At 41.5% G+C, this 26416-nt stretch overlaps 1 protein-coding gene across 1 annotated transcript; it reads right to left on the reverse strand.

Moving 5' to 3' along the window:
• Positions 1-297: 297 nt before the first annotated feature.
• Positions 298-26060, reverse strand: LOC104156630 (MOB kinase activator 1B; the record flags this gene model as incomplete). The annotated part of the gene is made up of 6 exons (XM_009696269.1): positions 298-873; positions 1462-1625; positions 3966-4099; positions 11113-11206; positions 16439-16635; positions 25911-26060. Coding segments are annotated over 6 exons (817 nt in total), but the record flags the coding sequence as incomplete, so codon positions are not given.
• Positions 26061-26416: the final 356 nt, after the last annotated feature.

The following is a 26416-nucleotide window of genomic DNA, read 5'->3' on the forward strand; positions in this document are numbered from 1 at the left end:
GGAAACTTAACAAAAGTGACTGACCCAAGTTAATGCTTCCCTGCTAGAAAAATAAAAGCAACTATGAAAAGCCAAAACCAATAGCAACAGGCATGTAACCACTTGCTAAGAACAGGCTCCTTGTAATTTTGACACAACCTTCATCCTTTCGCTTTAGCGACTAGAACTTCACCATCACTTTTCTTTATAAGAAATACCTAGTTTTGAAAAATTCTATATTAATCTCTAAAAAAATAAGACAAATATTTGTATTAAAAGCTGGAGATCATTGATTTCAGTAAGTTATGGCTTTTTTTCAGTGTAAGCATATATATATATTTTTCTAAAACAAGTCTCAGTAAGTGTCCTGGGTGTTAGTTCGTATTTTCTGTTTCCAGCAATGTTCAGTATTGTATGTGCTTTGCACCTCAGAAGTGAGTCTGCCAAGGCACTTAGAGAATGTAAGCAAGTCTTTTAGGGACTTCATGAGAATGGGCTACCACTGACACATTACAAGAACCCATCCACCAGCAGAGTCAATCCCCCAACCGAGCATGTTTCCTTTATGAACAGTCAGCACCTGCTAAAATTCCACAATGAATAACAACACTCAAAAAAAAAAAAAGAAGAGGCTCTATTTACCACATGTCACTAACAGATAAAAGATTTCCCCTAACAAAAGCACAGAAAGTAGATCTTGGCTGTCATTAGTAACAGCACAGGTTTTTGTTTTGTTTTGTTTTTTTAAGAAATGAACAAAAAACAAATACCACACACTTGCTTAAAGAAACAAGTGACTAAGAAATCCTCTTCCTTTTATCTGTCCTTAGAGGTGAGTTTTTCAATCAGTTCTTGAAGCGGTGCAAGTTCTCTTCTATCAATAAGGTTGAATTCCTGTAACAAGGATGAGGAGAAAGACATACATACAGTTTTATATGTGCAACTCAGGTGAGAAGTCTTACTCGGACAGCAGTTACTTCGTAGTAGACTCTTTGAATCCAGGCTTAGCCACTACAGCATTTTTTGCCTGTCTGCCATTAGCTGAACAGCAGCGATTGACTGCCTAAAGCTTTTTCCCCCACTTAAAGGAGGGAAATGTGGGAAGTTGCTCTTTTTTTTTTTTTTATAAGGGGAGGGGAGGGAATGTAGCTTTGAAGAAAGCACACTCTCTTCAGTCTAGCTTCAGATGCCATCTTCCCTTTTTCTTCTGTTAGGAATTACTCTTCTACTGAACTATTTGGTAGGGAACACTTGTCGGTATTCGATTTTGTAGCAAACTAATACCTCATTGAAAACTTTTCCATTCCTTGAATGCTTCTAGCAGTAAATATAAGTAAAAATGGAGTAAGACACTATCTTTGGGTCCTGAAGTGTTGACTCTCTTACAAATACACCAGCTGTTAAGAAACTGAAGGGACATTACCTCGATACATTATTTTTTCCAGAATATAACTGTAACCATAATGCTCCTGCCACACTTACCTGAACAAAAAATATAAAGTGCTTGAAAGAAGTGTTAAGGTGTGCCTCTTCCTGTAGCTGGATCACTGGATCAAAGTGCTGGTGATAAATGTGAGCATAAACTCTGAAGAGACGCTTCAGAATTGTCTTTGCCACTGACATGAAATTCTTTGGGAACGGTACACCTAGAAATAAGAAAACAGATGGCTTAAATACCCATGCCACGTTCATGTATTTTGAAAGCCATTATAACCCAACCCTTTCTCTCGCACAAGAAGGGCTGTTCTGTTTCACTCAGCAATTCCATCTGTAAACCACACAATCTACTTCGGCTGAAGCACAACGACAAGCTCTTTGAAGGACTGGAGGGGAAGTTTCCCCTCCCTTCAGTAGACCAGTGGCTCATGCACTTCTTCCAAAACAAATCTGAGAATATTTCTATGCCGAACCTTCCTAGTTTCAGCTTCCAGCTACTAAATCTTGTTGTGCCTCAGTACAGTTCCCTGAAGAGCCTTCTCTGACCGAGAGAATCTTCCTCCCTTCCGGTCAGATTCAGATACCCAAACACAGCTATCTAACACGCTTATAGATGCCCTCTCAGGACGTGCCTGGCCTCTGACTGCCAGCGCAGAAAAGGGCAAGTCTCCTGCAGGCTCCGAGTCTCAGCAACGGTTCCATGCACATGTTCAAGGTACCACAGGGTATTCCGAGGGACATCAGATACCTTTGCGTAGGTAACTGCCACCTTTGGTATCAGCCATCGAGTTTTACACTTCTTTTGGCTAAAGTGAAATCAGAAATAGGCTGTCTTCCACCTGTCTCCTGCCCAGCAAAAAGACTCCTGTTTTCATCCTGCTCATCGCCATCCTTTAGCCAGAGGCTACTGCTTTCTTAACTGCCTGCTTAAGTACTCCGAAACATGCTCCTTTCAGTCACTTCAGTGAAAATGGCCCAGGCCAGGTAAAATCCATTTCAACAGCAGAACTTTGTCAGTGCACAAGTTTTATTACAATTCATTAGGAAACAGCAACTGGCTACTGGGAGTAATAATCTGTTCAGTTGACACATCCGCAGGCTAAAAAAATGTATGTAACAACCATCTAAAAAGATTAAACCTGTCTAGCTTCTCATCACACAGCAGTTTTCCCTGTCAGCTTAGTTCTTCTGCAGTCTTTCCAATTGCTGAAGTCCTGTCTAAAGGCCAGAGACCCAAGCAGGATGCTGTAGGCCAATCATGATCTCATCAATGCTTTCAAACTCTAGTAATAAAATTTTCATACTCCTATTTAAGCTTGCCCTGCTTACATGTACCATCACATTTCCTTCACTGGCTGCTGCATCGCATGGGAAGTTCATATTTAGTTGGTTATCCATTGGGGCCTTTAAGTCTCTTTCTGAATCGCTACCTTTCAAAAATACATCCTATTAAAAGGAAAAAAAAAAAGTCTTCAGCAAAGTATATGCTACAGTTAAAGAAAGATGAAGTCCTGATGCAGTCCTTTGAACACGACTTTAATATTACCTGTAACTATTCAATGTAATTCCGATTAGTAGTGGACTTCTAACCCCAGCTCTGAACTCTACCCTGAAACACTAAACCGAATGCCATAGTATGCAAAGAAACCATGCTCACATGTACTGAGCAGGGAAGATAAAGCTTTCATCACTTCTTCCCAAAGTAACCAGCCTTCTCTGCATATCTGCTTAACTATAACTAAAAACAAATGCCACTTGATTCTGACAGGTGGCCCTGTTTCTCTGAAGCGGCGTCTTGAAAATGTGTCAAATGCTTCAGAAACTATTCACAAAGTAAAAGCAATTAAGAGATCTCCCTTCCTTTTTCCACAACGCATCATAAGCTTATGAGTAGTGGTGTACTGGAAAACTGCCAATTAGGAGCTTTAGAACAAATAGTCCTTCATGCCTCTAGAAACAGGGTTTTCTTCTTGCTATCATTTCCGAATTGGTGGTTGTTCATTATTTTCCTCCTGCTTTTCTGCAAGAAACCTCTTAAAAACATACATCTCATCTTGAATTGAAAAACAAACAAAAAAAAAATCAGTAACTTAAGATCAAAGATGCAATTCAGTTTCTTTAGAGGTAAGGCCTAGAAGTAGTTCCTCATGGGGATCAAACATCTTTCCTGCATCAAAAAGCTGCCAGTTTGTACCAATTACTGGTTATAAGGGTTTTGAGACTCTCTGCCTTATTTCTAAGGAAATAACCCACTGTTCAAAATGAAAAAACTTCCGATTCGATCAACACAGTTATTAAATAGAAACAGTACTTCCTACCTTAAGAATTGTGATAATGTTTATTAGGAGTATTAATACATGGATCAGGATTCATGTACTACCATATAAATTTCATCTTAAGAGATGAAAGTGCCTTCATATATATAATGTAACCTTTTACAGTTGCCCTACTTGTCAGTCACTCAGGAGACCCTTTATTGCTATAAGACTTGAATATTCCTGTACAACTGCAATCCAAATACATTGTTCAATTTTACTTATTTACTTTACCTATTTTAGAAGGAAATAGCGTTTCATCATCCAGCTGATCCTGGACCCAAGTCATCAGGTAATCAATGTACTTTGGTGCAGAACACTTAATTGGTTTCTTTATGTTTGTCCCATCTGCCCAGTGGTACTCATATCTGGGTTGGGGTGACAACAAGAAGACATTTCTTAACACAAGTGAATCATTCATATCAAGGCCTGGAAGGCTGCTCTCCCTGCTCCGCTCCCTGTACTCCCACACCCTCCCACAGCCCTTCCTTGAAACTAAGGTCCCAAGCCTCCCGAGTCATCTGCAGCTGCTCTGTACGCGGTCTCCCCGCCGCAGTCCTGCTTTAACTGCACTCCCTTCTGCAGTGTGAGGAGGCCTTCAAAGCATTCATCCTTTATAGCACAACTCTCTCATCCTCAGTTGCAACACTCCTGCCAAAATGCACATGACAGCCTGCGGTCAAACCAACCTGCATCCCTGTACATCAAAAGTTGCTGGATGAGTAAGTTTCCAAACCCTGAAAAGCCAATAGCTACTTATTCTTTCTTAAAGCCTGTGTCCGTCCCCCGTCCCCCCCCAAAAAAAAAGAAAAACATCACAGCCTGTTGAAGTGAAACTTAAAAAAAATACAGGAGATTCTCACACAAATGAAAGCTATGCTCCAGGGTTCCAATGGGTGAAGGCACCTGACTGATTTCTAACATGAAATTTCACCCGGTCAGCCCTAGCAATGGGTTTCTCTGTACCTCCACTGGCAGAGAACTGTGAAGCAAGTGGCAATGCTGAACATCTCCAGCAGCTGCCAACCAGCCACATTAGACGTCTAAAATTTATGGAATTTCTTTACATTTGAAAATGTTGTTAGAGATTTTGCATAACTGAAGGCCAAAACGCACTGGCTCTTGCCAGAGATCCCAAATCATGCTTGTGTTAGAGACAGGGTTGTGTCAGAGGTAGGTTAATGCCAAGGAATACTATTACAGAACTGGAAGCTGGTATAGTATAGCGTGCCTTTCAGCTAACAGTTAGAAGAAAGCTTCTAGGCTAAACAGTCCTCCTTAGAAAAGGTTCATATCTGAAGGCCCAGCGCTACCATGCATCGCACCAAGATTCAGAAAGGTCTCGGTTTCCAGTTATTCCACCGACCCACTTGACAGTCGCAGGCCAGTAACTGCCTTTTAACTTAATTTTTCCATCTGTAGATAGGGTGATATTGCACCTTTACAAACCACTGACATGACTATGGAACAGTAAAACATGTGCTCTTTTTATCCTTTGCCATTACTGAGCTAGTAATGTTGACATCTTTTATGCAGCACATTTAATGAGTAGATTCCAGTGTCATTCATTTTACAGTTACCGTTTTAAGTTCAGCAGTTTAAAAAGCCATGGAAAAATGCATTAAACAACATCCATTTACATGCACAACCAGACAGAAACAAGCCCTCACAAAATCAGAATGGAACAGCTACCTTGGCTGGCGTGGGGAACACAACTGATGCAAGTCCAGACACAGAAGATGGCTATCTGGGGAACATACAGCTTAAAAAACCCAAACACGTTTAACACTGGGTGTCTGACAATACCAGCTTTCAAGTGAACCACAGCGTTTCTATGTCTTGCTGAGTACAAATGCATGTATCTTAATATTCTTAGCCAATCTGTAACATCTGAGCAGTTTCTTCTCATCAGCACAGAGCCGTGCACAGCCCTCTCGTTTAGACCTGACCACAGCATAACCTCCCACGTCGGTTTTAAATCAGCCAGCCTTGCTCAACCAACCAGCCTGGCTGCAGAGCGGCTATCTGTGGGGCGAGCCTGCTGCCGTGCCAGATGCGAACAGGACTGCTCAGCTCTGCAGCTCCAAAATCCTCCCAGAGAAACAAATGAACAATGATTCAGACTACAGGTGCAACACTCCTCTTTTAGAAATGTAAATTTTAAACAAACAAACCAACCAAAACATACAAGGATAGCGATGTCAGCTCAGTCATGCTTTTACAGGAAACATACCCACTTCCATCTACAAGTTTTATCTCAGTTCTTTTTAAAAGAATTAGAAGAAATGTTATTAATGGTCAATATTTCTTCTTTTCATGGAGGACAGCACGCTCAATTTGATTCTTATTTCTTAGTTCAGTAGTAGCATACCACAATGTTTGGGCTGCAACCACCACTGTTTAAACCTTCCCTTGCTATCTCCAATTAGTATTGTGCGGACACTGGAGAAGGCCTTCCATTTTAAAGGTCATACACATAATTTTATGCAAAGCTCAAATTTTATCTGATAAATCTGGCTTCTAACTTTGTTAAACATATTCAGTTTTGTCAGAACAGTAACTGGGAGAACATTTTCACAATAAACAAGTTTTACAAGTGATTATGAGCGTGCTGCTCACAATGGTATAAAAAGATCCCATTTCTGTAACGGCAACAAATCAGAGGGTCTGAAAGCAGTTTAAAACTTATCTCAAGATACATGCAAAAATTCCATACACACTGAATGGACCACAATGTGTTTGGATTTCTGGAAAATCAGTATTCCTCACCACCCAGTATTACCCTAATACTGAGATTTAAGTGGTACTAATGTAGGACAAATACCCACACTTAGCTGAGGTGCCAGGTTCAGGCTGGAAACAGAGCAAGACAACAAACTAAATTACACACTAAAAACCTGATCCAAATAACACATACTCATAAGAAGCCTCCCTCCCTCTCCCCTCTCAATACTATGGGTTAATTCTGCATTTAGGCTCGACATTAGAAAGAACTTCTTCACCGTTAGAGTTGTTAGGCATTGGAATGGGCTCCCCAGGGAGGTGGTGGAGTCATCGCCCCTGGAGGTGTTCAAAAAACGTTTAGATGTGGTACTTCGAGACATGGTTTAGTAGACATGGTGACATCAGGTATACAGTTGGACTTGATGATCTTTGAGGTCTCTTCCAACCATAATGATTCGATGATTCTATGATTCTATGATTTTTTAGAGGAAGGAATGCCATAACACAGCTCTTAAGAAACAGCAGATAAATCCTGACAAAAAGTAAAGTCATATAGAGAATTCTAAAGTATTTCGGCAAACACCCCGTGCTCCACGCGGTTGGCATAACGTCCAAGGTTGTTCCTAGGTTGTCAAAAAGCTTGTGGTTGGCAAGGGAGGGAAAAATGAACTCTTCCTACAAGATGAAATACATCACTGAAAACAAATCAAGAATCCTAGCCCAAGTTCTTAAACAAAAAAAACCAAAACCAAACACACACAAAAAATTTCCACATATTAGAATTATTTGAACTGCTACAGGAAATGAAGGGTAAAAATCACATTTCTAGCTCCAGCTTGTGAGCAAACACCTACAGCTCCGGTGATACCAAATTAACTTTATCATGACAGGCAGTTCCTCTACAGAAAATACGTTTTTAGAAACCTCTACAGTTTAGTAGAGGTTTTAAGGGCAAAACAACATGTGAAGATAGAGCAAGAAATACACAGTTCACTGCAGGAAGCGCAGGGGAAAAAACTAAGAATCCCTAACGACTCTGGTAGAACTCTCTCATACTAATAAACCCAAGTTATTTGCCATCTATAAACAGAAAACCCAACTACACTTCTCACACTAGAAAACATCCCTAAGAATGAACAATCATAGGATCAGCTCCTCTACCATGCAATTACATGTACACGGCCTAAGAAAAAAAAAAAAAAAAAAAAAAATCCCACACCAGCCTGACTAAAATTAAAACTGTTACCTTGTCCAACAGCAATAAAATGCTGTGGCTCAATAATGCCTTTTAAGAGATTCTCGGACATTTACTTGGACCTATCATCTCTAAATCTCAGCAAAACTGTATTACATCAGGACTGATGAAAAATACTTATTCTGTTCTGTCCCTCGGTCATCAAGTGACACAGGCGCGGAGCGTCACCAAAAAGGCAAAAGGATTGATATTGCTAAGACACACAGGGAATCTCAATTACACGATTACATTCATTTTTTCGCTGCAGACCCAGTGGGCAGAAGGCAGCATGCAAACATCCCATTACATCGCATTACGCCCATGTAGGATTTACGGGAGCTGTCCGCTTTGGAGAGTCCAGCTATTCTCATTTCAGCATAGGAAGACAGAAGCACTGTGGACCAAGAAACCTCAGGAAAATCAGAAAGATCGCACCACCATTAAGAGCGAGCTTAGTGCACTCACACAAACACCTAAACATGGATTTGAGAGCCCCAGTTCAGACATCCAGCTTTCAAAAATGCAGCAGCCAGGTCCCTCCTTTGTGCTCTTATTGAAGACTTACAACCAAGGAGGAAAATAAAGAAAATTCCCCTCACTCAATGCTGGTTAACAAACACACTACTTCTATGCAGGTCCTTAACTTCTCATCATGCCTGTTGCACGGATGGTGATACTGCAACTGATACAAGAATAGCAAGAAGTGATAACCAACTAGGGCTCGTTTGGGTAAGAAATGGTTGGTCTTTGCTGAAGTGCAAAGAATGGAACATTACTGTGAGTAATCATGTGTTTTGGAACAAATTAAACCAATACTTTTTTCAAATTGTCAGACAATGAGCTGTACAGCAGGAGAGGGAGATCGGTTCTTGATCTTCACATCAATCCTTAACTAACTCATGTACTAAAACACCCTGATAAAAGCTAAGTCGCCAACCCTCCCAACAAAGCTAAGTCCAGAAGAAATGAAAGTGGTCCCACAACACACAAAAATTTACCTGCTTCAGCTAAGCCCTTCTGTTAAGATTGCTACCAAAAACAACCAGTAGGCCAGAGAAGTAGCCATACAACCCCAAGCATTTGCTTCAAGGTAGCCCTGTAGAGAAGATAACCCTCCCTGTATCAAAAAAAAACCACAAAAAACCAGACGTGAACCTAGGTGACCTACCTGTTGCCAAGGGTCTTCCCCCTCCCCCCCTTCCCCCTCTTTTAAAGGGGTTTTAAAGACAAAACACCACCAGTACCAGCCAGTGGATACAGGCAACATCACACTTCTGCTCTCATTACTCTCCAACTTAAGACATCTGGTTTAATTTTTTCACAGTCTGCTATAAGTTTGTCAGTTGTACTATGAAAATTGTGACTGAACCACAATGAGGTCTATACAGCTACCTATGTATGCACCAGCACCTTACAACTCTTTTTTACTATATCGACCAGAAACACTTCTCCAGTGGGAATGTGAAAATCAGACTCTAGCGTATGCACCAGCACTTTACAACCCTTTTTTACTATATCGACCATAAACACTTTTCCAGTGGGAATGTGAAAATCAGACTCTAGAGCCATAGAGCGCTTGCTGCTTCTGGTTCTCTCCAGCTACCCATGCTACGGCTGCCTAACCTGTTTCAAATGACCATACGTACGTTGTTTCATCTATCTCATACACTTTTGTCTGAAACAGATGAGGATGCAATACTGGTGGTAGCTCAGCCATGGATGTGAGCAGACAGCAGCCTTCAGCCTAGAAGCACTAGTGAGCACCAAAGACTCAATGCCTCTTCAACTAACATAGCTTGAGCCAGGAAACAGAAAAAAAAAACAAAAACAAAAACATAAATATCAGTGCTTTCATGCTGACAAATTTTCCAGCAGGACTTCCCTGAAAAACAATTTTAAGTGAAAGCAAGCCATGCTCACTTTCAGCTAAACCCCACTGTATATGCTCTGCTGCCAGTCACCTCACCTGTTCCTGTGCCTGCCTGCCCTCGGCCCCTCACATTGCGCACGCACACTTGTGATCCTTCCACAAACACCATCCCTGAGCACAGGGAGGGCTGCAGAGTTTGGGGAATGCTCTACAAATCCTAGGGACACGATCACCTAACTAAAACCTTGGCAGAATGCCTACTCTAGCCTCCAGCATCGCTTTTCTACCCCACTTCGTAACTATTTCAGTATGACATTTCTGTCAATGGTTATCAGTCTCTTTAGAAAGAAATAAATTGTTTAGTCTGGCAACCAGACAGCTAAGCCTTTAATAATTAACCTCCACCCCCAAATAACTGCTTCTCAGCAGATAAACAATAGAGCAAAGAAATATTTTCATGCTCTTATTTAATAAATACGAGTCTGTTCTGCATGCCAAAGTAGACAATGGGCTATGTTATTGCATAAGCTTATCCCAAAGCTCTTTCGCATAATGGTGGACTTCTTTTCCTTTTGTATTTTCGTCCCTTCCCACTTTGCAGCAGCAGGTCTGCCTGCCCACACTGGTTTAGGCATTCAGCAGTGTCCGTTTTTAGTTTAAGAACTTAGCACTAAAGCTTTTCTTGGTCGGTCTGGCTGCTCTCGCCTTGCCGAGCTCCTGCCCTCTGCCCTGCCCTCCCAGCAGCACCCTTTGCACGTCCCCAGCTCTCCACCACACCGCCTGGCGACAACTGGCTTCAGACAGTAACAACAAATGTCTTTCTAAAGGAGGAGGAAGTGGAGGAAAAGATTGTTCTTCTTTATTGTTTATTTAAGATTTTAAAGTAATTTAAAAGGAAGTAGTGCCCTCCCTTGCCACTTGCTTAGAAACGCAGGTATTTTCCTCTCTGGAAGACACTAAGTAGCTGGAGAGCAAGGAAAAAACACAGATATCGGATGTCTGTACAAAAGCATAAGCAAGAACCAAAGAAGTGAAAATTAACTGAAGGACAGGGTAGGGGATTCTTATCCAGACTACTAAAAACTGTAGACAAGGTTTTTTCTACAATACCTACTCAAATACCTAAAAGAAAGATTTTGGTAAGCACTAATTGAACGCTTGCATATAAAAACTTCAGCTCTTAATTTAAGAAGCCCTCATTAACATTTCAGGAAAAAAAAAAGGAAAAAATTACTATTGATAATCAGTTTACTTCCGAGGCTAAATAAAAAGAAAACAAAACAACCAAAACCACACCCCATCCCACCCCCAAAAAAACCAAAACCAACAAAAAAGCAACCAAAGAAATCATTCCAAAAAAACACCTTCCCGTTCCCCGCTCCCTTAACAAAGGTTCAAATTTTTTTCCCCTCCACAGGTAACCAAAGAAGACATCCTTTCCACCCACAGAAGTTACCTTATCTTCAACACTCAACTGAGCTAGTCTCAAGTTTTCAAATGCAAAAATCATCTAAAAAATTTCACTCTCAACAATGCATAAAAAATTATCTTACTTTGGGCCAGCGGACATCACGGGGCAGCTCTCCTCTGTGCAGAAGTCCGTAATGGTTCCATAAAGCATATTGATCTGGTTGAAGAAGTCAACAGCTGTAAAGCATTTAAACCATCAATTAACACTCTGCAGCGTAAGGGCAACACAAGTTTCCTACAGCCTTAACTGTAAAAGCGCACCAGTTGAAGAGGGTCCTGGAATATTTTTTGTGGAAAAAAAAAAAAATCATTGTTATTGCTTTTTAAGATATATGATAAAGGAAATGCAGAATGCAACCACCAACTTTCTAGAACAGCCTCTGGCAATAACTATGTAATTGTTCACTGCAGCAAAAATCTTCATTTGAAAGAAGAAAAGAACTGAGTTACCTCCTTTTCTGAAAGTTTGGTGCATTTTATTAGAATCCCAAATTCTACTGACAAGTCTGGAATAAAATTAAGATTTTCACTGTAAACTTTGCAACTACAGAGAGCTGTCACTCATTAGGTGACACTAACTTCCCTCAGGCACTGTACTCCAAAAGATTATCTTTTTAAAGAACATATCACAGAAGCACAGAATGGTTTGGGTCAGAAAGTACCTTTTAAGACTATTAGTCCAACCCCCTGCCCTGGGCAGGGACACCTCCCACCAGACCAGGTTGCTCAAAGCCCCATCCAGCCTGGCCTTGAACACTTCCAGGGATGGGGCAGCCACAGCTTCTCTGGGCAACCTCTGCCACTGCCTCACCACCCTCACCGGGAAGAATTTCTTCCTTCCGTCTAATCTAAGACTACCCTCTTTTAGTTATGTTACGGTCAAACACTACATGTATGGGAGGTGGGTACAGAAATCAAGACACAGGAATAGTTACAGTGCCAAGCAACTTCAGTTCCTTAGATTATCAATTAATTACCACAAATCAATATTTAGTCCACAACGTTTCCTCGTTATGAACTATCCCTGGAGTTTTGATCTGGGGGGTTAGTGCTTAAGTGTTTTTACATGTTTGGGAAAGTAGTTCTCTCAGCCAAAACTTTAATTTTAATGGTCTACAGCTGAATTACTGAACCAAAAGACCAAAAGTTAGCATATCTAAATATTCCCATAGCTCTTACTACTTTAAGTAGGTGCTTGATTACTTCGAACTCTCTGAAAGCAAGGCTCTTCTTCAATAACCTAACAGCAGGCTCTGTTCTTAGGATCTGTGGTCACTGTAATCAGTTTATAAAATCCACTTTACCTCCCCTCAGTGAACAGCCCCCCTTGCATCTGTTGGGGAGCACAGCACATTACCAAGGTATCAATATAGAAGTTTCTCTTTTCAAAATGTCTTTCAGACAACAGATGTCACAAGTTAAAATTGAAAGGTGGCCAATACTAAGCACTAGGAAACAAAATTTTAAGTAGGCTGGGTTAAATTCTTAGGGCTAATTAAGTGCACGGCGTGGTTCCAGAAAAACAGTTTTACAACATAATTCCTGTCTCCCTTATCCCGCAACAGTTACTGTGAATTGTGCTTCTGGATGAATCCAAGTAATACAAGCACACAGGAACTTAAGACTTGTGGGACTAGTTTTGGTGTCCTTATTCATCCACTCTTATGCATGGATGAAATTCAGCAATCATATAAAAACCCAAATCAAGTGTGGTGGAGTTCAACTCCTTCTATTTAATCACAATGCTTTACAAATGTAATTTTTCCACCAACACACCCTTACCCTGAAAGGAACCATATCTGACATATAAATAGATTTAATGCCCCAGTGCCCAGTCCAGGCTACATTGCTTCTGCTGCTAAGAGCATTGGGCGTGCCACCTGTGACAAAAGGAGCCTTTACAGCTAGAAGCTTCATTTATGAATAATGTCTACAAAGCTAGTCCTCAGGATGAGGAACCAGTGCAGAGTCTGTCTGGGCTCGGCATCACTTAAAACTTTCTTTACTTCAGTGCTACCTGTGTTACGCCTGCAATTCAATGTGCCAGTGACAAACTGTTTCTTTACCGAGACAGATTTCAGGAATACTCAAATAAAACCCCCTATCAGCAGTACTGACAGTCCAATCATGTCATGAAATAGTCATGTGTTACTCAATTCAGTATTCAGGTGACAAAGCAAGCTCTTCCTCCTAAACCAACAGGGAAAAGTTTTCCTGTGACCAGTCTCTGTAGTAGTTAGGCAGACACGTTCGTCTTAACTTAAAAAATTAGTTTAAAAAAGAGTTACTACTTGCAACACTGAATAGTCTCATACAACCAATCTGCAGGACACTCTGGAATTAACACCAATGCCACACTCCTCTCAATCCAGTGCCACGCCAAAAAGAAGCCAGCATATTATTTGGTAGCCTACCCAAATTTGCATTCCTTGCTTAACTCTATTACAGAGATATATAGTTTTGCTGTAATGAAATGGAGATTGACATCCTAAATGTAAGCACCAGCAGATACCACGTACTGTGAAAGTAACTGATGGCTGACAGAAAGGGAGGATTAAATACTGCAGCTCCTCTCACTGATTTTCCCAGAGAATTAACACCAAAGAACACATGAACATCATGGCAGCAAGTTACAGCCCCTGTTCAGCAGATGCAGCATACGAGCCACAACTGTGTCATGCAACTTTCCAGGAATCAAAAAAGGAAAGCAAATAAAAACTGGTATGGCATGCACCTAGCACAGCCCACTTCCAGCAACATAATCTGGTGGTTTGGGTTTTTTTTTCCCCCTGCACAGCAAAAGCAGAAAACAGCAAAACAACATTGGGTAAGGTTGATAAAAAAGTTAGAGAGGACCAGGAGCACTCCTAAAGCTTGTTTGGGTCGGGGGGAGGAGGCAGTTAACACCGAAGGCAGCCAGAAGTGGTTACATACAGCCCTTGTTTCTTAAGTGTACAGAAGAACTGTTAATTAAGTTTCCATTCCCTGCTGCCAGTAGAAACCACAGTCCAATGTTTGCTTCAAGGCAAGCATGCTCAAAAAGCCCACACAGACTTCAACAACATGACCGATTATTGTGAATCCCACACTTGCAATCTCAAAATGCCATGAGATGCACCATGCATCCACCAAAGGCAGCAGCGCATGACAATGAAAGAAAAATGAAAGAACCTCCTTTCCAACATGTGTAAAGCTGTACAATGTCTCTGCATATTTTCACTTCCTCTTTTTACTCATTGTTCTTAAGTTTCAAGGGCTTAGATTATTTATCCACCAACGCCAGCAGCGCATGACAAACAAGAAAAATGAAAGAACCTCCTTTCCAACATGTGTAAAGCTGTACAATGTCTCTGCATATTTTCACTTCCTCTTTTTACTCATTGTTCTTAAGTTTCAAGGGCTTAGATTATTTTTTCCAAGTGCTTTTCTACTTGAAGAAGTGCAGACTGTTTGGTGTTCTATTAAAGATATAGGCAAGATGTACTTCTGAAATTATTTTTTAGTATTTTCAAATCAAGGAGATTTCAAACGAAACTCAAACTGATTATACACTTGTCACATTTTTTTATTTTGAAAACATATTTGAAAAATCTACACGTACATCAACTCATTTCCATAAGACATCAGTAAGGCTAAGAGATGAGCAAGAAGTAGTAGAAGAGCAGAGCATGTTTACTCCTGTGCTCTCAATATTGTGAAGGGCAAAACCATGACAATAAGTCACATTTTATTTCCATATTAGATATCTCAATCAACAGAAGGGGCTCACAGCTACCATTAACTCCTACTAGGTGTGGTAGAGGGATGCTGTCAATGAAGGCAGCACATAATCAGTTAATCACTTCTAGACAAAAAAGTTAAAACATTGAAAACCCACTTTGCTGCAGGAGGCACGGAAGAGGACCACTTCCGTACAGAATGCAGCTGTTACCAAAAGGCAGCTCCCACTCTTTTCTCAAGTGCTTCGCTGCCTTTTGCCACCCAGCTAATTTAGCAATTACGTCATTCGGGAAGGGAAAAAACACTGCTGGCACACAGGAAAGAAGAGACACAGTGAAGGAACCACCAAAAGGGAAGGATGCCAGCAATATATGAAGCATCTTTAGTAATGCTTACTCATAAAAATGGGCTGGCTCTTTTTCTAGACAGTTTTGCAATACACTGTGAATAAACTTTTACAAAGAATGGTGTCAGCAATTTCAACACTCCCTGGAAGCAGTGGCAAGTCATGTACCAGAGCACTGTGTGGCTAATTAAGGCTCAGAAGGTTGAAGGCAGTATAGGGGTTTCACTTCCCAAACACGTCAAGAAGAAATAGACAGAGCCACATAAACAATTAGAAGACATTTATCTTGAGCATAATTTATACTGCACTTGTCAAGAAGAAATGGACAGAGCCACATAAACAATTAGAAGATATTTATCTTGAGCATAATTTATACTGCACTGCAGTGCACCATCAATACCGTTCAATCACGAAAGCACACCAAGCCAAAGACACAAAAGATAAGGAAATACCCAGGCAGGGCACAGAGTCTGTGGCAGCCAAAACTCTGCATGGGCTACAGAGCACAACAGGACTTGGGTTAATCCATTCTTTAAAAGCAGGAACGCAGGCAGCAAATTCATGCATCAGGGAGACCAAGGAGGAGGCAACACGGTCAAGCAATCAGAAAACACTAATTTGGGCATCACTGTTTGGCCTGACCTAGCATGAAAGCACAGAGTTAGGACAAACAGCCTTAGAGGAAGTTAAAATAGGACAAACGGCTTTAAAGGAAGTTCAAATGATGACATCAGAGACTTAGCAGAGCAAAGGCTTACAACTTGGTAGAAACAAAAGGAAGGAACTAACTTCAGGAAAATTGCAAAGATCGATCTCTGGGTTTGTTACAGGCAAAAAGAAAGCCAGGCCATACACGTGACCGTAGTCTTTAGCACCTTTTAGACCTGGCCCTCACACTTAACTAAATTAAGGTTTTATGCTTAGCATGTAGAGGCTTGACTATACCATCGGGTAACAACCCTAGCTGAAAAAGAGCTAGATTAAACATATTAAGATGGCACTGACAAGCTACTTTCTAAAAACAGCAGTGACATTTCTACTTCAGCACCTGTTTGTGATCAAGTGCTTAGACTTTAACCACTAAGAATAAGAACTCTTTTACTAACAGGAACATATTTTTGGCACAAGGAGATAAAGGAGGTTTTGTCTCAGTTAGACACTCTGCATTTGTCAGCTCTAAATGATAGGACGTTCACCTCCCCCAGTCGCAGCAGAGTGGTGCGTGCAGGACAGAAGAGCCTGCCCCACTAGAAAGGAGTACGCTGCTGTCCTCCCGTGACTGTCAGCCCACATTCAACACCCCTCTTACAAAAAAAAAAAAAAAAAAAGGTCAGCCAACTTACTGTTAACTGCAACCCATTCATTTAAGTCTTCACCCTCTGGAAGCATAACAGCCATCCGGAGATTACCGCTTCCAAGTGTGGCTTCGGCATGTTTTAGCAGCTCGTACTGATGAGACCCCTCTGGAATATTCTTCTTTGGTTTGAAGGTTTTGGAAGAGCGACTACCACTGCAAAAGGGAGAGGAAATATTTAGACAACTTGTGGAAAGGGAAGGCAAAAAGAAAGGAGTGGGCAAGTCACACATATAAGCACAGGATTAACATTAAATACTTTCTCCACTCCCATATTCTCATGTCGAAAAAGGATATTTAACAAAAACTGGGATGCAAAGGTAAGAGGTGCTTTGACTTGTTGTTTTAAACAATTAAATGATTCTTCACTATCCTGCCTTCTCATCTGCTCACCCTACTGTTAAGCCAGATGGACAATTGGGAACACTGACACTCCCTTCCCTCCCTCAGCAAATTTGATCACAGGCAACACAAGACCGAAGATATTTCCTTCCCCAGAATTTGGACAGACACCTATCAAGGACAGCAGCCCAGCCAAACAGAAACCTCCTTTACTCTCAACAGTCATGAAGCTTGTCATGGTAATTAAAGATAATACTTATTTAACAGAAAAACCCATATTCTTTTTCTAACACTCACCTTCATGAGACATGAAATGTCATCACACCTGCACAAGTGTAGTAAGAAGGCAGGGACAGCCTGTTCAGACCCCTGACTTTTCAAATCACATCTGATGTTTTAAGGAGTTACTATTAATTCCTCAAAACCAAGCTGCTCTTATTTAGGAAAGCGCACTTTCTGTAGGCCTAGCTGATTCAAAGTATTATCTTAGCTATCAACATAAAACAACTTTTCCAGGATCTGGTATTGTTTAGGAACTTAGTTTTTAAAATACAGCCGTTCAAAAAAATACGAACACTTTAGCTGAAGACTGATACAATTCCACATTTCCCACAAACTTTCTATGTCATTTTCCCCTGGTTTCACAGCATACAGACCTTTCAGTCCACCAGTTAGGCAAGAAATAAGGATGACAAATTTTACAACTTTCACAACTTTCATATAAATCATTTTCCTACCTATAATTTCATTTGAAAAATACGGACTTAGAAAAACATTTAGACATTTGAATTTTAAATGATGGCAGTGAGCCTGAATGGCACATTAACCCCTAACATGTCAAAACCATGTCAAGTAAAATTAAATATTTGCAGAAAAGTGTCAAATGAGCCAATATTTGTGAGTGGTTTAGTGTATGAGCTGAGAAGAGCTTTCTGTCATAAAGGAAATCTGAGCTCTGAATTCCAATGAAAGAAAGTGGCAAGATGTGAAACCCAGACAGCAGAATTTTCATTACAAATATTACTTAGTTTTCGTTTCTTTATTTAAAAGACTTTGCTAATTTTTCACCATCTCTCTACAGGACCAAACTGAAATTTTTGTTAGTGGGGCATAAGGGTTCTCCCCAGCCCACTAAATATTTAAACGGCATGTTTGAACATGCAAGGGTTGTGGCTTATCTTTGGGGCAATGCTAGCCTAGCTACATTGTCACACAGAAGTACTCTAGGAAACTTAATTCTGCATCTCATTTCCCCCACCACACCACACTACAGCCATCAACAGAAAATTAACGACGGTCACTCATTTCTACAAACCTGAATGCCAACAGCTCTAGCAGAGACACAATGTGCACCAAAGAACACAGCAAAAATTGTTCTTTCCAAAACACGTAATGACAGGTGACCGAGAACACGCCATTTGCCAAGCATATGACAACTGCCTAACAGTTCATTAAGTCTCAGTTTAGAGCTGAACAAGAGCAATTGAATAAGAAAACATACTGAAACTGGAGATAAAGAATGAGTTCCTCAAATTCTTTTGGGTTAGGTAACAACATCTTTGCGGATGCATCTTTGAGTATTGAACAGATCTCACAAGTCTGCCTGGTTAGAGATTTACATGGTCCCCCTTCTGCTCTGACTCACCTTGCTACAAAGGAGCAGCAGCACCTTCCCCCTTCCATAGGCCTCCGGAGTAATCCTGTTCTCTAACCCTCATAAAGAAGCCCTTGGCCGGACTAACAGGGATTGTGGGATGATACAGTTGAATAGGCCATGTACGTTCACACAGACACCAGAACAACACTAATGCCGTCACCTACTAAATGCAACTAAGAGCCAGAAGTAGGAAGAGGAAACATATGGCTCCGATATATTCTGTTACAGGACACTTTAACATGCACCCAGTCATTTGCATTTCACTCTAAGCAAGGATACCAGATTTAAATCTTGAATAAAATAATTGCCTCCCAGTGGGAGCACGAAGCTTTTGTGGCTCAGGGAGTTCCCTTCACCTCCCACCCCTCCAGCCATCTGCATTTGTTGCCAGGCCAGGTTCAAACCAACTCTGAAGAAAAAGCGACTGAAAAAAAAACACCAAACAAAAAACCAAGATTAGGTTTTTTAACTGACTACTTAAGAGACCCAAGTTCCTCTCTTCAGGAACATACCCACTTTATAGCCATTATGCCAACACAGGGGGTAAAAATACCGCTTAAAACATCTGGCAATTGCTTTGGTGTACGGCTGCACAGACAGGGCTGACGCAAGGTAACATTCACAACAACTGAAGAGCAAGAGAGACTGGTATCATTATCTTTCCCCGTGTGTCACTGCAAGCAGGAGAAAACCAGCACATGCAAAAGACAAGCACAGCACTTCCTAACTTGCTCACAAGATTTTGTTCTCACTCCATCATAACTGGACAATGAGGGAAACCAACTCCTAATACTTCCATGAAAAGCAAACCAAAGGTTTCCACAGACTTACCACCCCTCCAAAGCTCAGGTCATTCATTCATCATCAATTAGAGAGGAAGAGATTCCCCCCCCTTCCCCTCGCCCTGATGCTTACATAGAATCCCCGATTCCTCAAACAAGTCCTCCTTTCCCCACATTCCAAAACCTAACACACATCAGCTTCTCTTTCACACTACTGTCATTTTCATACAACGATGAAGACTGAAAAACTTAAGTGCTGTAACTGGTCTGGTGCAGCTCCCTGCGGCGAGATCTACAAGCGCATCACAGAGACTACTGCTGGGTCCACAGAGCTCCCCAGGTGTGATGAGGAAAGCTCTATCCAGACCGAGAGAGGACTTACCAAGATGATTCAGGTCACAAAGGGCAGCACCCCACTTACAGCTTCAGCAGAAGACCTCTGTTCGGGAGGAGAAAATAGTATAGAAACATACGCAGCAGTAACTGGAAAAAGGTTATTAAATAACTAAACCAAGAAACCATTCGGTTTTTAGCAAAACGGGTAAGCCAACAGAATGGATGAGTGTTTGAGAACAAGGCACAAGGAAAGCATGGTGAAGGAGCTCCCTAAACAAAATATTTTACATTGAGAAAACTCTGAGTAGGAATTCACACCACATCCACTCTAGATCACAAGCTTGCCAGATAACAAACCAAGTCACTGAAGATCTGTTGGATACCCAGCAGAAATCTCCTATGGTCAAGGAAGCAGAGAATGCACAACACACTGGAAAATCATTAGGTATCACTTAATCCCTGCTACTCCCTCCCCAGAAGCAGAGGGTTTCTTCCCATAAGCTAGCAAAAGCTGTAACAACACAATACACGATGATTTGGTCTTGTCAACTATTCTAACCAAGCCACTCCGTATTTGCCTCCACTACCTTTCTGATCACTGCTTCTCCAATTCAGCACAGTCACCCTAAGACAGCAGGAACGGTCTCACACGAAAGGCAGGCAGGCATCCAAAAGGAAAAGTAATTAGGATAAATGCAGGCTGCTAGCCATCACATGCTATGGAAAGATCTGCAATTTTGGCAACAAATTATCTGAATTCCATGCATTTATGCAGTTTATCACATGTGAAGCCAGTTAACTGCACGCATGGTCATACATTCCTCGATACAAACAAAAGTTCTGGGACTTGGCAATCTAATCTAGCTTCTTTAAGCCAAAACCCTTACAGGACACATTTGGGAAGTCTCGTCGTAAATGTTGCTGCAAGTATTATTTCAACTACTGTTATTACCTCAGAAGCTCTCCTACCATTTAACCAAAAAATATCTTCATTTATTTATGCCTTAGGACCACCAGTTAACTACCCCTTCAAATGTTTACATTAGTAAGTAATCCTGCTCCCTCCCTAAACCCTGACCACAGCAGCATCTTATTCCTCCTATCCTACATTACGATTCCCAACACTGAGCTGAAGGCATCTTAAAAAAAAACCCACAACAAATAAATAATACTTTTTTTTATTATGTCAATGTTACATGTGACAGATTTAGAAAGTCTTCTTGTTCCAGGTCTATTTCCTCAACTCCTTGAGCATTCAGTGAAAAAAGCAACTTTAAATAGAGTTCTGTCTAGTGGCCAACAATAGACGCAACAATAGATGTCTTGGTCAAACACGACATTTTATTTTCACCTACATTCCATAACAGATTTAGCTGTATCTGTAAGCCATTTCTCCCAAGATTTTAAAAAGCTCTGAGCTTGCAGGCAACACCTGCCCTTCCCTGTTCAGAGTCTCTGAAGTCTCCTTCAGTTTCAAAACACCACATTAATGCAGAAGTGAAAGGGGACAGAGAAATCCTCAGAAACGCCACACCGGAGATCCCATTTTCCTTGGACATAAAAATGTCATGAAATGGGGAACATGTCGCATCATTCCCACTGTTTGTCACAACCAATTTCTAGTCTTGCAAGAAGAACTGACTTCTGAAAAAATTCTTGCAATTCCAAGGACGTTTTGCTCCCTCCACTCCTACATCCAACGCTTTTAGTAAATTATGCCCTTCTATTTTTATAGGTAAGTACAGCTACAGCAGTGCCAGATGCAGTTCGACCTAGGACTAAATGAGGAAACGCGTTTAAAGCGACTGACTCACGGGGCCGGGATGCATGTGGAAGCCTGGCTAGGAAGCCGCACCTCCGAGCCACAAGCAGCGCTTCCCACTGTCGCAAGCCCACACGCCGCTTGGCCTCACAAAGACGTCACAACTTGCTTGTAAGCAAGAACATAAAATTTCCTCCAAAGCTGTAATTTTATCTAGTCGTCTGCTGACAGGGAGGGTTGTTAATGATGAGGATTCCGCAGGTTGTTCTGTCTGAGGTTGGCAAGGTGATGTTTCCAGAAGAAAGGTCCTGCTTACACCACACTTCCCAAAATGCGTCAACAGCCAATGCAGTACTTAGAAAATATGTGATCACTATGCCATTGGCAAAACTGAAGAAGAGGAGGAGATGCCACCCTGGAGATGTGAGAATCTGAAAACATTTTTTTTTTTTTCCCCCTGCACACCTACTTGCACATCACATACCAAACTGACATATTTTACAAGAAATTTAGATTTTATTTTAAAATACCACAAGCATTGAACTTTCATGGAAAGGACAGAGAGCACTGCTTCTCCAGTCTGCTTCAGGCTACCTGTAGGCTCAAGAACACAGTGCTACAATTACCACAAATCATTTCATACAGGGCTCATCAGTGGACTGTTTTATCAAACACTGGAAAGGACAGAAACTTGCCCTGGGGAAAAATAAATAGAAAATACTGCAGTGGCACTGTTTTCAAGGTACACCTCCCACCTATACTCTGCTAACTGGTATATAATGCTGAGGCCATGGGATAGCATCTTTCTTCCTCTCCTTGAGGGAACGCGCAAGTAACTAATTGCTGCAAGTATAGCGATACCACTCAGTGTCTCCCAAAAGCGTTCATCACCATGGCCCAACTGAAGTAAGCCCTTCAAAATATCTGGAAGTGCTCAAGAGATTCTGAAAAAGCCAAACTCAAGACCGTACAAAGAACATTTACCTGGGGCGTGGAAACTTTTCATGTTTCAACTCCTGATTTTTCATCTTCAAAGGCCTTTGCAAGCATTAATTAATCCCCACAAAGTATCTTTGAAGGAGGCATCGTTAGCATCTTGTTAGGCACAGGGAAACTGAGGCAGCAACTCATTGCCAAAGGCCAATAAGTAAATTTATCAGGGAAGTCTCCAAGTTTTAGCTCTGTACCTCCCCATCTCCTTTCTCCTGTTGGGCCTCTTTTTAAACCCTGATACATAAAAACACCGTAAGGTGAGAACCAAATTCCAGAAAAGCAAACATTTCAAGCCTTCAAATAATAATATAGGCCTTCAAATGATAACATCCTGCTAAGAATAGACAAATCGAGTATAATCATGTTAGTTTCCAACAGCCAACATATCAACATAGAAATTAAAATAAAAGCTCAAGCTACTTTTTGGAAATCCAATCAATAGTTGTAGCATTTAAACACATCTTCCCTGTGACAATCGCAGCATCAGAAGGACAGCAGGTAAAATGAAGTTGTACATCTTCAAAATCTGCACTGACGAGATTTAATTGGAGCATTTCTATTTATACAACTGAGTAGTCACAACATTTCTTTTCTGGAGAGATTGTATGCGAGCCAGGCATTACTTTCTTCAGCTCTTACGATAACAAAAAGTCAATTATTTTCCAGTTAAGTTCCCACTCATTAAAATAAGCCCGTCTCAGTCAGTTCACTTTAATTTGGAAGTAACAAATCCAATGTAAGAACTCAAGAAGCAAGCGTTCCACACCCTTGTGTTCCTTTGACATAGCACCATGCAGCAGGCCTAAAGACAGATAAAGTGACCACCAAGCTTGGACAAGAAAGACAGCCAAGGATGCTTCAACCCCAGGCTTGGAAGTTACAGGTGCAATGGGCCAGAGAAACGAGCGCTTCTGCCAGGTGCTGGGGCAGGATGAGAAACCCCAGGGCCCAGCTATTCAAGGGCTACAGACAATTCTGCAAATGCTGTTCTGCTCTCCGTTATTACTTCCCATGAAGATGACCTTGAGATCCCTTGAACAGAGCAGGCTAATGGTTTGAAATGAGACATGGTGCTATCAGTCCAGCCAACTCGAATTCAGAAGACTGAAGTGCTCCAAGATTGTACAATACTGGGTTACAATCAACATTAAGAGGTATTTGAAGGCCATTCAACACAGTCTGAGAGTTAAAAGCCAGACAGGTAAGTAGAGACTCGAAGTGCACAAGCTGATAGTTCTCACCCTGAAAAATGTCCCTCTAAATTCTTCAGATACAGTCACTGTATTATTCTGAACACTAATAAAAGCAACACACCTCTAAAGAGCGCTCCCAACTAACAAAAATAACTTTCACAAACATTAAGCTGTAAAAAGTGTAATTCTGTTTATTCAGAGGGAAACACAGACTCTGCCAAGATCAGTAAGCAAATGAAAGCAGTCCATCTGAGAAAGAGTTAAGAGCTGCCAGCTCCTTACACAACATTGCTGTCACCCAAAAGGTAAGGTAGCAGTTAAAAAGCAATTTCAGGCCCAGGGTTTTTGTTTTGCTTTGTTTCTTTGTTTTGGTTTTTTTGTTTGGTGGTTGTTTTGATTTTTTTTTTTAAAGGAAGAATCAGCTGCACTGACGTGAAAAATTTCCATAGACACATTCCTATAGAATCAGAATACACATTGTTTATTGTTTATACACTATTGTAGTGTAACTGAAAATACTTAGATCAGTGGCACACAGTTTCCCGGCATAGCTAGTATGAGATATAAGAATAACCTAAACTGTCTACTACACCCAGAGTAAGTCACCGAAATTAGAAATACCAACATTTAAAATGGTGAAAGTAAGGGTGCCTAAGAAATTATCCTTCCCAAAGCTAACAGTGCACTTGGTAACCGAAAGGCCTCCACTTTATACGGAACTTCTTTGTGTGATTAACTCACCTATCGCCTGCCCAAGCCATAGCCAGTTGCCAAGGCTACAAAAGACTGGTGCCACACTTTACAACCCAAGGAGTCAGGGCCAAGTTACTTCCTTCCAGATTTCAGCATCCTCCTTCTGCAGCACCGTCATTAGGAAAGCTGTATGCCGAAGTAAAAACAAGGCTTCCAGACATTTCTGTGCAAACCCATCCCTGTCGTATTCCCACAGTGGCTCCTGGTCACTCCAAGACCAGATTGCTTCCTTCGCTAAGCTGTCCCTTCGGACGCCTGACCCCCTGTCGGAAGGAAGGGAGCTTGCTTTCCACACCTCCCAGTGCCAGGCTCTCCCAGGAGGCCCGGCCGCCCTCTCCCCTCAGCCAGGGACCCGGCGGTGGGTCGGGGAGAGCGGCTGCCGGGGCAGGTAGGCAGGGCCCCCTCCGCTCAGCTCCCCTTCTTGCCAGGCGCTTCTGCTGAGCATGGCAAAGCTGCCCACCGCAGCTGCTTCCCTGCGGATCTCTGCAGCGGTTTTTCCCCCAAAAGCTCCAGGTCCTTGAGCTTAGTGGCTTCACAAGAAATTCAGATTTTAAAATAAAGAAATAAATCTGAAGATAACAGACAAAACACAACTTTCCACAAAAGGCAGGGGGTCCTTTCAGAAGAGAAAGGAAGGAAAAAGCTTCATTTCAAATATCTTTTTTTTTTAAGCACTGAACATCACACGCTAAAAAAAAAAAGCCACCCCCAAACATGAATGAAAAAGTTTCCTCATCTGAAAAAAAAAAAAAAAAAGTTTCACAGACCAGGGGAATTTAAACCAATGTCCTTCTCTTTCAGCACATGGAATTGACAACGATGGCAATACAACACAGGTTATTCTGAAAAGAAGAGCTTCTTCAGATGTCTGGAAATGGAATAAATATAAATCCAGACAAAACCCCAAATCCCACTATTTCAGTGAAACACCGTTATCCATTGTTCCTCATCCCACCCTTTTCTTTGCTCCGCCAGGGAGTAGGTTCAATTTTCTGCAGGCTTTTCAACCTGAACGTGCTTCTCAAGGGGTATAGTGACCATTACCATTATAACCAATTTGAAACAGTGCCTCCTTCTACCAAAGTACCGACACTGAAATAACTACTTTTATGAGATCTTTAATTCTCTACCCATGAAGGCCAGGACTAAAATTTGGCTTCCCCTTCTTGGAAAAATAGCTGTCTTCATAGACTGAAGTTCTACACAGGATAGTATGAGAGGAGGCAGATGAAAAAGTCATCATCTCATCAATAGCTCTTAAAAAATACAGGTATCATTATACACAAGACTCTGCATGTTAAAAGAGCAGAAGTTTATCAGATGATTCACATCCAGTAAGGAGAAAGTTATTTAAGGTAGCCTTAAGGAATGGTTTTGCTTTTGCTTGTCCCAACCATCACCACCCGGTGTTGAAAGCTGTCATAACACACACACATCCACATTCTTCAAATACTTTTTTTTTCTTCTATACATATATATGTCAGAGTCACTGAAATCAAGGAAATGCAGGATTCATCCAGCAGAAGTCAGATGCTCTTACGTGCACCAGAACACAGCTGAAGGCAAACTTTTGCAGGCTGAGATCTGACCAGGGGCCAGGTGAGTGGCCCTTGGAAAGGGGCCATTCCACTCTTCCCCCTGACCCACGCCCCCACTTGCCCTGCAGCAGCACACTTGATGCCAAATCCACAAAGATGGTAGGTGGCCACAGACCATTTTCTAGCCCAGCCAGGCACCCACGCTTCTCTGCATCTTTCCGCCTCTGTTTTTCCGTCTGCGAGCTCAGAATGTGCCTGTAAACAAGGGGGAGGTGTTAAGCTACAATGCTCATGTCTACTACAAACCCACCCATGTAGGTGGCAATGGTGTTCCTGCTGTTGGATGCAACCCTTCTCCCAAGTAATCACAATTCCTAAAGCAAGGAACAAGCAAGCATCCAGAACACCATCCCGTAACCAGGAAATCTTCATCTGTTTGCTATGCGCACACGCAAAAATAAATTCCCTTGTTTCATTTACAACATGTTCATTTAATACTCTTTCATCTCCTGGAAAATCCTCAAAACAAAGCAAGTCACAGTTGACCTCACTGGATACTACCAGAGCTCTGTTTGTGCACTCAAAAACACAATTAAACTAATTCCCAGAGC

The sequence above is a fragment of the Cariama cristata genome, unplaced genomic scaffold (assembly GCF_000690535.1).
Source record: "Cariama cristata isolate BGI_N322 unplaced genomic scaffold, ASM69053v1 scaffold5170, whole genome shotgun sequence".
Classification (NCBI taxonomy): Eukaryota; Metazoa; Chordata; class Aves; order Cariamiformes; family Cariamidae; genus Cariama; species Cariama cristata.